Here is an 11,433-nt window from a genome sequence, read left to right as displayed (position 1 = left end):
TGTGACTGGACATCTGTGGATACTCCTTGGTAGGTGCCTGCAAAGTAAAGGTATACATATAAAGAATAGCAGATGAGATACACTGTCTAGCTGTAGGTGACTCATTTAATTACCACTTACATCCTTGCAAAAACTAACTGTAAAGGAAAAGAGTGTCTTCATGCTAAAAAAAAAATAAAATAAAATAAAATCTTGCCCACATTGTTGGGTGAATCCTGTCTCTCTGAAGTTAATTCAGTGTTAGTGAACAACATCAGCTGCACTAAGCTCTCAAGAAGTGATCCCCCGGGGAGTTTTCATGTTGTGAAGCACCCAGAGTGGCATCCTCACAAGGTGTTAGCCAGGCTCCATGTATGGTTTCTTTCTGAATAAATCTTTTGCCTTGACTCAAAGTCCTTGCCTTTAAAACTGCATTTATGTAAGAGCTGGTCTTAATTCTCCTTCTCACAAAGGGAAGTTTGAAAAAGTATGCATAAACCAATGTAGCAATGTGATGGGGGTTACACGAGTCTCTGAATAATAGCTTTGAGAGCTATGTACTACTTCATTCATCTTAATGATTATTTAATCCTGGGAGCTGACAGTAAGTTCCTTGCCTACAGCATATTGAAAACTGACAGAGAGAGGGCATGATAAAGAAATGTGAATTTAATAGCAAAATAAATAATACAGAAGCTTCAGCATTGATTGCGTTATTCATTACCGTGCTGAAGTCGATAGGAAACCTGCACTTCCAACGCCTTCTGGAAGAGGTGTGGAGTTTCCACCTGAGCACTGAGCACATTTGCAACAGGAAACATGTGGCTGGAGCCCAGGGCCGTGGGAAGACCGAGGACACGGGCTGTCTGCACTTCCTTCTGCAAGTGCTCTCCTGCACAGCAAACTCCTTCAACAGTCATGAAAGGAAAACAAATTACCACTCCCAGGTATTTTACAGCCCTAGTCTCCAGGGCGTGACTTATTGTTCCTCTACAAATTCCTAGAATAAAAATAACCATGAAGCAAATTATTCTCTAGCTATCCATCCCAGAGGGTATTGCCAAGCCTCCAGTGCCCAGGAGAAGGAGAAATCTTCCTTTCCCAGCATCTGCCAACCCACCTTCCTTCTCCCTGACAGGTGTGAGAGGCAAAAGGTGACAGGCAAAAGCCTCTTTGGCCTTCTAGGGCTGCTTACCTGCCTGTACCAACTACCAGGGTCTGCTGAGAGCTCAGCACCAGCAATATTATCTGCAAACATCATGGCAGAGGTTTTTGCTTATTAAATTGCACATGATCACTAGACCTGGTTTATTGCAACACTGCATCCAGGGTGTTTTTTTTTTTTTTTTTTTTTTTTTTTTTTGCCTATATTTGTCATAGCACTTAACAAATATAATTGCAACTAAAACCTGGCCCTACTATGAAAGAACATATTCTATCTCTCAGTCGATGGAATGCAAATCAGTGTAATTCCCAGTACAAACCCATGTGTGAGTCACTGGTTTTGATGGCCCACCAAAACTGATACAAAACAATGTATGCTAGGATGTTATTATATTGCTTTTCAATAACTGCAGCTCATTCAAAAGTAGATGCTGCAGAGGATGTATCAGAGTGTGCTATTTGTTTCCTCTCCCTGGTGTTTCCATTCTGTTGAGTCTCATTTGTAGGTATAAAACAATATTTGGTATAGGAGAAGCTATTTTCTGTAACTACAATATTTTTAGAGTCATAAGACCACAGAATGGCTTGGGTTGGAAGGGATCTTAAAGACCATCCTGTTCCAACTCCCTGCCATGGGCAGGGACACCTCCCCTTAGACCAGGCTGCTTAATTCTGCGTTACCATGTTTACCAATTCTGTGTTATTTTAAAATTCAGACTTGAGGCTGTCACAGAGTTTGACTTTCTTACCCCTTTCGATCCATAATCTCCCTCTTTTGTGTGGATCTGTTCCTGCTGATCTGCAAGACGAATCCAGGAACACACCACGTGTATTCACGTGGGCACAGCCCTCTTCCAAAGTCTCTCAGCCTTCAATTCCTCGAGGCCAAGCACCCACCACAGCCTCCCTGGTTCAGCCACCCCGATGCTGGCGCTCGCTGATGATGTCCAGCGAGAATTCGTCTAAATCACTGCAGTCATGAACTCTCTGCCTTGCGCCAGGTCTAATGTTTTAGTCTAGACTTCAAACCCTCCTTTGTAAGGAAATGGTAAGTCTTGAGTACTAAAAATCTGTTTTAAATTCGTGTATATAAGAATGGGTAATACTGGGTAAAAAACGTGCCTGGTGACATACGTACAACAGTGCCTGTTGGAAAGTTAACAAAAGACATTACCATTTCCAAAACACGAGCTCAGCTGGGATAAAGGTTATTGGCTTGCCCTTCCCTAAAGTCCTGTAGGAGTTCATAACCACCGGCTGTCTCTCGGACTCCAGGTGGGTTGCAAGTGGGTTCCTTCTGGGGGGGCGGCAGCCGCCTCAGCAGCGCACGGGGCCGCCCCCACCTGTGCCATAGGTCCCCCCCTGGGGCCGGGCAGGTCCGGGGGGTTAGCTTGTAGGCGGCGAAAAGCACCGGCAGGGGGGAGAAGAAGCCCCGGGAGGGGGCAGCGGGGCTGGCCGGGGGAGGAGGAAGAGGAGGAGGAGGAGGAGGCAGCCCGATGGGAAGGGCGGCGCTGCCCCTTCTCCCGCTTCCTCTCTCCACCCCCAGCCCGGGCAGGCGGCGGCAGCGCTGCAGCGCGGCTCGGGGGGGGGGCACCCTTGCGGCCCCTGCTCCTGCTCAGCACCTGCGGCAGAGGGATGCGGGGGGGCGGCCGCCCCCCTCGGCGGGCAGGCGGGCCGTCCCCGGGGCCGCCCTGGCGAGGAGGAGGAGGAGGAGGAGAAGAGGAAGAGAAAGGAGCGGGAGGGAAGCGGGGAAGTTGTGCCGGAGCCATGAGCCCCGCCGGGGGGGCGCGGGCCGCCCCCTCGCTGCTGCTCTCGCTGCTGCTGGGAGCATCGGCCCCGCTCTGGCTGCGGGCGGAGAAGCTGGGTGAGTCCGGGGACAGGGGGCGGCCGGGGAGGTTCAGCCCCCTCCCGGGAGCCGGCAGCTGCCCTCGCCCCGGGGAGAAGGGCCGGGGAGCGCCGGGGGGTCCGTGGGCTGCGCGCGGCTGACCCGGTTAATCCCCGCCGCCTTTATCCCCGCTTTGAGTAGCTGCGAGATTACGGCGGTAACCGGCCTGAGGGCGAGCGTGTCCTCCCGCTTCCCTCGTCCTCCGGTAGTTGGGGGGGTCCCTTCTGCTCTTCTTTTCCCGAAGTCACGGCAGCGGGGAGAAGTCCCCGGCAAGTAGGAGGCGCGGCGCCTGCGGCCCCGGGGGCGGCCGGGCTCGGCACTGGCTCTGCTCCGGCACCGGCGGCGGGGACGGGATGGGATGGGATGGGATGAGGATGAAGATGGGGATGGGGTTGCTGCAGGGGCCGGAGCCCATGCCCGGTGCCGGCAGCCCCCGCCCCGCAGCCCGGGCTGCTCACCTGCAGCCCCGCTGGGAAGAGCAGCGCCTGCTCTGGCCAAGACAAAGTTTGGCTGGGATTTCGCTGGGACCTCGCAGCTTGGTGAAACGAGGGCCCGGGCGCTGCTCTGTTTGCTCTCTGCTTGTGTGCTGCTCGCGGTTGAGCTTCTTGTGTGAATTGCGAGTACAGCTGGCTTCTGCTGCGGGGGAATTGCGAGCTGCTGGCTGTGGCATTGCCCGGCCCGGTGCACCCATCTTAGAGGAGTTCACTGACAACTACCGCTGAAGTAGTTAGTGCTGGAAGTCTGGCATTCTAATGAGCCTGACAGCACATTTCAGGTAAACCGATAGTCCCTGTATCAAATCTGGCTGCAAATTCCCACACCTGGTGCTGTGGATTTGTGATACAAATCTCCACTGAAGGGAAAAATTGGTATGAGCCGAGTGACCTTTCCATTTATCAGCTTTTTTTTTTTTTTTTTTTTTTTTTTTTTTCCCCCCTCTTGAAACTTTGCTGTTTTATCCTCAATACATATTTCCTGATTTTGTGACTCCAATTTGACCTGCTCTGGGAAACAGGGATGGAACAAAACTTCCTCTCTATCCATCCATGTTCTGTTGTGTTGATGTGTTTTGTTTTTTTTTTTGCCTCCTCCTGCACCTATGTTTTGTCATGATGACCTCAAGGACAAAGTCACTTGGAGAGTCAGTTAGTAAGTTTGCTGGGATTTCTGGGGGTTTTGGTGCATGCTGTGGCACTTAAGCAGCGATTAAGCATGACTCCAACTCCTTGTCTGTATTCCAAAACTGGGTGGTAAAAGTGCTTTTGTTGTTTCTCACATTCAAAACGTTTCTACCATCAAATCAACAGCACAGGAACACAAGTCCTAAGACAACCAGGTAAAACTTATTCCTAAACTCACACTTACAAGATAGCCTGCCCAGTGTCTAGAGAGCGGAAGAGATTTTGACCTAAATCTTCCCTTTCTCCTTAGGGGGGCATTATTCTACTTGTTTATTGATATTGCCCTATAAATTAGGGGCTAAGTGTTCTGCAGCCGGTGGAGAGAGGAGATAAGGATAAGTGGAGACAAACTTCCTGTTGCACAAGCTTCTCGACTTGACTTAAAAGTTGTAATGGAGCACAAGAAGTGCCAGAGTGAATCAGGCCTGAGTTTCAGCTAATTCTGAATCTTGTCACCACTGGTGTCTCCCACCAGCTCGTTCACAGAAAGATGCACCAGTTTAAATATATTGATTTAAATGTATTTATATTAAATAGTGCAGTTTTCTGTCATCTCATGAACTGGTTGTGCAATCTGGTTTTTCTTTTTTTTTCTTTTTTCTTTTTTTTTTTTTGTGACCAGTACCTACAGATGACAAGTTCACTTGTCTTTTCAGTTTGTCCTGAGGGATGATGCTGCCATCATATCTTCTGTTCTTTTAAGTCCTAAATCAGGGATAGCCCCTTTTTCACTGTGGCATTGTTGCTTCATAGTGTAGCTCGTACTGAGGTGACTGTGCAGAGCCTGTGTGTCAGCTCTTTTTCTGCTTATGTTAAAGATGTATGTTGTCTGAGGACATCTATGAAACACAGCATTTTGTTTTTCATAGACTGATGACAGGAAAGGACGAGTGATTAGGGAACTGGTTTTAATTAAAACATATTTGTGAGCTTAGTGCATCTTACCTAGGGACAAATGTCATACCTATGACTGTGCATGAGTGATAAAATAACTGGGATTTATAATAAAAGGGAAAATAAGCACATTTTAATTATGCTGTATGCTGATCTTGACTTCTGTTGTGGTTTCACTTGCCCTTTCTTTGCTGACAACCACAGATTATACCTTGTTCCCTACCTGCCCACCCTCACACAGCCATGCTAGACCTGGTGTCCCTTCTCAAGGTCTCCTTCCAGCAGGTCAAGACCAAGGTAAAAGGGAGGCAGACCTGAACACGTTACCTTTGCTTTTCACTGTTCTCCAGTTTTTCTTCTGGTCTCACTGAGCAGGAGACTGAAAGATGTAATTTTGGGCAGCAGATACCTAAATCAGAGTCAAATCTGGGTCTTCCTTCTTCAGAGTTTTAAGTAATCTTCTATTACATTTCTTAAGGAAATTCTGGCCAGTTAGATTTAAAACCAAACTGCGGGTTGGTTATTTGCAGGAAGGCATAGAGGGAAGGGGGATTTCACTCTATTAAGAGCAAGACTGAAGCCATCACTCTTGGTATAACTCATTTATTTTCACTTCAAATAAGGCACGACGGTGACACTAGCTAATGTGGGATTTGCAGATCAGCATCCAAATGTGAACTTTGGTTGCAGTGTTTCTGGGTCTGTTGACAGTTGCGCCCAACGCTCAGCTTTTTCGCATAAGTTGGGAGAACTTAGGGGCAGTAGGCTTTTGAGTCGAGGCTGTTACTTAATGCGGTAACAGTGTATGCAGTAATTATGAGAGAATATGCCTGTTCTCAGGGACTTGCACAAACCACGTACTGAAGAATATTGGTGTGATAATGCTAATCCAGTCTGCATACCCATTTCCAGCAGTTTGCAATGCAGATAAAGATGAATCTTTCTTGTGTGCACACACCCCACACCCTCCACAGTTTCTGCATATAACCGATTGGTAAATTTTTCAGTTTGTTTGCATTTTGTCCTTATGTCTACTTCCTTCCTTGGCTCCCTCTGTGTCGCGTTGTGAATGCTGACTAGAATCACTGAAGACGGAGGCAACAGTTTTCCGGTTGCAGTTCATGAGTGCTGTGTATACCCACCACATGAAAACTGCCATGTTTTTAGTTGCACAGACTTTGCTATAAATAGCTCAAAGCCCTTTATACGTACTTCTCTTTAGGTTACCAGAGGACATATTTCAAATGAAATCAGAGACAGGGAGGCCTCTGGGAGTCTCACTGACAAAGGAGGGAGGAAAAAGATGCCTTGGAAAAGCTCTTCCCTGAGATATCAGCACATGCACATAACATGGATGGCTGTTGAATAATATTACATACAAATATGTTGATTTGCATATGCAAAAATACATTAATTTGTATTTATCAGACCATGCCACCTATAGTCCACTGGAGCTATGTGTTTAGCATGGTAAAAAATAGTTTTAAAAAACACCATGTTTGAGGATGCTTATACTACATAGAGATTAAGGTACCTTCTCAAAGCCATTTTGGGCACCGGAAGTATGACAGTTTAGAAAGCTTACCTGAGACAACACACCATGCTGAGAAGCGTGCTCCTGAGTGGCGGAGCGCGCTGAAGTCCTCAGTGTAGACATTGCTGGAGGTTTGGGGCTGGCTGTATCGTATCAGATGCTCTCCTGTGGCATGTACTCATCAACACATGGGTCTGTACCATCTGTTAAGAGTAAAACAAGCCAGACAAAATCAAAATAAAATCCTCCTGACTGGATTCAGTGGAATGGCATTGGATCCCAACTATCTGCAATGAAAATAAATAAATAAATGTTAATAGCAGTGCATAAGAATAAGCACACTGCTTCCCCAAAAGGCTTAATTAGAATTACCATTGGGATTAGGAAACTTCAAGCTGGGACAATCCACTAGTGATGTTAAAATAAAAATAATAATATGATGTTAAATTAAAAAAAAAAAAAAAAAAAAAAAGAGAGTCAAATGGCTTGACTAATTTTAAGAGTAAGAAGATATCTTAATTTATTCTGAAAGCAAAAATTATGATTTATCTAATTAAACCCATTTTGTCTGTGAAATGTGTGAATGCTAAAGCCATGTTTCTGAGGTCTACTGGACATTTGCACAAAGGGAGGCTTCCAGTAGTTAGGATTTTTTATGCTGTGTAATTAAGCCCAAGAGCTGAGAGCATACTAGAAAGGTTAGCATTCCCTCTTTGCCTGCCTCTTCTTCTGACAGAGCCAGGACATGCCTCTCAGGAGTTTCTTTCCAAGATACGAAGGTTTAGTTTAGTGGTGATGGGACTTTCTCATCCTTGCTGACTAGCACTTCCAGTCCCAGAGCGACTTTGCTCGTTATTTCAATTTCCCTGGTGGGATGGGATTGCTGCCTGGCCACAGCAGCTGCCTCTACAATAGCCCCACACTGTTCCTCTGCATAGGCAGAGGAAAGCATAAACCTGTTCAGCCCATATTCTCTTTGCTCATCTCTATGGAACTCCAGTAAAGATGTTTTCAAACACCCTGAAGAAAGAAAGAATAAATGGGGAAGGCAGAGCAGGTCAAAGCTAGAAAGGCAGACTCATAGCGTCCTCCAGAGCAGGATCTTCATTTTGGTATTTAGTATAACATTTAGGCTCAAGCTGCTACTGTAATTGTAGTAATTTCATCAGGCAGTTACAAGTTTGTTGTATTATTCCTCCACCTCACCTTTAGCAGAGCTCCAAAATGTTGCTCCTTCCCTCAGCTGCCGCAGAAACCTTGTTTCCATCACAGTTTTAATCTGTGATGTTCAAGTTTCTGGCATTCCCACCGCAAATTGTTCAACAGTATTGGATTTCAGTCTAACACTTTGACATTACAGTTGAAGTCATGTTGATGTCATCTTCCAGATGTTCATGTCTACTGAATAAAAATTGTGTTTATTTGCTTTATTTCAAATTACAAAAACACATGGGGAATTCTGGATGTGATTTCTCGTTCTATACAAAGGCCTATGTGTCCTGTAAGAAATCAAACAAACCTTTTCTTCATGGAGTAGTGAGGAGGGACCTCAAAACACTGGAAACCTAGGTGGGTTTCTTCATCAATCCAAACAGAATCACTGTTATGTGGCTGAGCCTTGTTGTTGCAGCTGCACAGAGTAGAAATATGCAGTTTCTTGAAACCACTTACATCTATTTTACTCAGGTGCCATACCAGTACTGTGGTGGTGGATTGCTTTGATTTAACAGTCAGCCATGCTTCCTTTGCAAAATAAGCTCGGAATAAAAAAATTAGTCAATTTTCTCCTCTGAGTATGACAAAAAATATATCTATCTAAACGCGTAAATTGAAAGATCCTGAGGGTGCGTCTCCACTAGGAGGATTTAGTAGCAAGTTCCACAGCTAACACTAGAGACATTGCCCTCCAAGTTGTCTCAGCTTGTTCCCAAAGCCAGGGATTTGTGTTTATCCCATGCTTCCCATGTCAGGGAAGGGAGAATTAAAGTTGAATTGCCTTGGAGACATAGGCTCTGTGCCCCCACTGAATGCTTTAGAACAGAATTGCTGTAGGTAAGCTGTAACATGAAGTGTTGTGTCATGTATGATGAGAACATGGGCAGTCAGAACTGTCAACATTTTCAAACCCAAGGAGTCAGCTTTTGCTGATCTATTAGTATTTTATCACAGGTAGAAGAGGCATATAGTTAAACTTGTCTATAAAACACGTATCTGAGAACTTACTGATTTTCAGGTAGTGCTAATGCTTGTGCTTTGAAAATGAGTCTCCTGGTTTTTAGAAGAAATTAATTCCCTTTGTTCTCTAGGTGGAAATCAAAATAATGTTTTATCAAAATAAATTAGTGTCAGAGCAGTTGCACTGAAGTATTCGCTCTTAAGATGAGTGAAAAATTGCATACCTTTCTGCCTTACAATGTATGAAAACATGAGAACAAGATTGGGGCTAATCAAAAATAAATACATAAATTAAAAAATCCAGTCAAATAAAAGGAAAATATGGAGTTTCAGTGTAAGTAGTGTACACAGAGTGGTATAAAAACACTCTCTTGTGCATTGTTTTTCACTTCTATTTGCAAAAATGTTTTACACAATCTCATATTAACAAGTCACAGAAGACTGAAAGTGGCAGAAATGATGCTGTGGTTCATACACAGTGTCAAAACCAGTAATGTAGTACTTAAGTAATTCCATGGCTGGTAAAATTTTTATGTTTAAAATTTGAAATATACTTCACACCAGCTAGATATAACCGCAACAGACCAGGGAGACTGCAACATTTCATGTTTTACTGAGATTCTGAGTGTCCCATTCTAGTTAATGCCTTGATGATGAGTATCAGGCACGGGAATACTGAAAGAAAGCATTTCTTACCTTGAGTGCTCCAATCTTTGCTTGTCTTAGTTCAGTTAGTTTTGCTGCCATTTCTGCTGGAGTTGTAGGGAACCACTTGCTGTTCGATTGCAATAATTGTGGTAGAAAGAGCTGGTTTCCTAGAAGTTAAATGAGTCAAAAGGCAAAGCAGAAAATTGAGTCTTGTGAATAAATGGCAATTATTTTCCCTCACAAACCAATTTTCTCTTGAGATATTTAGTAACTTATACCTTGTGGATAAAGTAGGATTTACATAATTTGCTTTGACAGAAGTAGTGTGCTTTCTGTTGTCCTTTCAATCACATATCACAACAAATCACATATTATATCTAGTCATACAAGCAAAAGGAAGTGAATGTGTGATTGTGCTAGTAAGTCAGGTTTGATTTTAAGAAAATCGACCAGCCTTAATCACTGATAAATATCTGTCTTTCCTGGTTTGTATCACACTAACAAGGTAGTTGCATATTAAAAACAAAAGGTGGTGGTGGTGGGGTTTCGTCCTATCATGTTCAGATGTTTGCTCTTACCCAAATTAAAGCTGTTGTGAAATCTTGCCTTCCCACCTGCTACCTGAACTGGAACAGTTCTGCTTCAGCCTCTTTTTAACCTGGTGTCTCCGAGTTTCCTGTCCCTGTGGGTTTGCCAGTACTTACCACGGCTGTGAATATTCCTATTTCTGTGCTACCCAATATTCGAGTTTGGCCCTGAGTTTGCAGCATATGTTTCCCACACAGTCCTAGTTCAGTGCAATATACTGTAAGTTAATCTCCAGTAAAGCACAGCAAAGAGAAAAACCTAGGAAAAAAAAAAAAAAAAAAAAAAAAACACAGATGGAGAAAGTAGAGCAAGCAATTTGCATATATATGATATGTCTCTCAGTTAAGATTAGCATTTCCTACTTGCCTGAAAAACCCTTAATAGAAATCCAACTGCACGTTTGCCCCACATTAGGGGAGGTGCCCCGGTAGTAGAAGAGCCCCACCAAACCCAAGGGTGCCAACATGGTGCCACTTCATCCTTGCTGCACTGCTGTGGTACCGTGGGCAGAGTGATAGGAAATAAATGCCTGCTTATGGGATATTTATTCCCTGTAACCTTTATGTTACCAGAGTTTCGCCGAGGTCCACTCTACAAGAGTGGCTAGTGGAGGAGCATGACCACATTCCCACTTACTATCAGTCCTCTGAGGTTCCTTCTCAGTGTGCAGCTACAACCAGTGCTTGGGCAGTGAACCAAGTGCTTGTGCCCTCCCAGCACCTCTGCGTTTGACGATGGACACCTTAATGTGGTGTCCATGTATTTTCAGGTAGGTAGATGTTTGCTGGAAAATAAAAAATCAACTTCTGTCTTGCAAAATGGGGACCTTACGCTTGTGATTCTTCTGAAACCGCCATAAATATGTAGATCCATTCTCACATCTGTTCCCCAAAACTCACAGTGTAATAAAGTGTTGAGGTGATGAGTCACAGCAGTATGCCACATTCGTAAAAGAAAGGCATTGATAAATATTATATGCAGCTATGCAGTGAATAAATAAATAAATAAGTTAAAGTCTTTTTTGTTGCAGCAGTTAAAAGGCATAGAGAAGTTTTCTCACACCCACAGGCTCAAGATTGCTGTATTTAGAATGCTGAAAAGCAAATTCCACTGCTGAAACTCGCTTCTCTGTAGGACTACATTTGGGTACACTGCCTGAGTCCTGGAAGCACTGACTAAAACATGCTTATTTTTGACATGTACTCTGGTACTGTCTGTCTTTCACAGATTGTGATGGATCCAGATAGTCATCCTGAAAAGCAAAGGCAAGCCTCTTTTGCTACTACTTCTGAGTATTCGATAGAAGCAAAGCAAGGGAACTGTATGATGCTATTTTAATTTTTGTGTAAACCTCGTCCCTTACATGTTGCACGATCTTGTTCTTT

The 11,433-nt window shown here is 44.2% G+C and overlaps 1 protein-coding gene across 4 annotated transcripts in view; it reads left to right on the top strand.

The window, feature by feature from the left end:
* The first annotated feature begins 2,630 nt into the window (after positions 1-2,630).
* DCBLD1 (discoidin, CUB and LCCL domain containing 1) overlaps positions 2,631-11,433 on the top strand; it is a 48,989-nt gene continuing 40,186 nt past the window's right edge. For 2 of the 4 annotated variants that reach the window (XM_035320131.1, XM_035320132.1), the window contains exon 1: positions 2,633-3,007. In XM_035320131.1, coding sequence (XP_035176022.1) covers positions 2,779-3,007 — 229 coding nt within the window. In that variant the 5' untranslated portion in view covers positions 2,633-2,778. Of the gene's footprint in view, positions 3,008-11,433 lie in introns of all 4 variants that reach the window. The other 2 variants (XM_035320130.1, XR_004749082.1) reach the window with 2 other exon arrangements.

The sequence above is a fragment of the Oxyura jamaicensis genome, chromosome 3 (genome assembly GCF_011077185.1).
Source record: "Oxyura jamaicensis isolate SHBP4307 breed ruddy duck chromosome 3, BPBGC_Ojam_1.0, whole genome shotgun sequence".
Lineage (NCBI taxonomy): Eukaryota > Metazoa > Chordata > Aves > Anseriformes > Anatidae > Oxyura > Oxyura jamaicensis.
The sequence above is the reverse complement of the archived record's forward strand: the minus strand, read 5'-3'. Positions and strand labels throughout refer to the sequence as shown.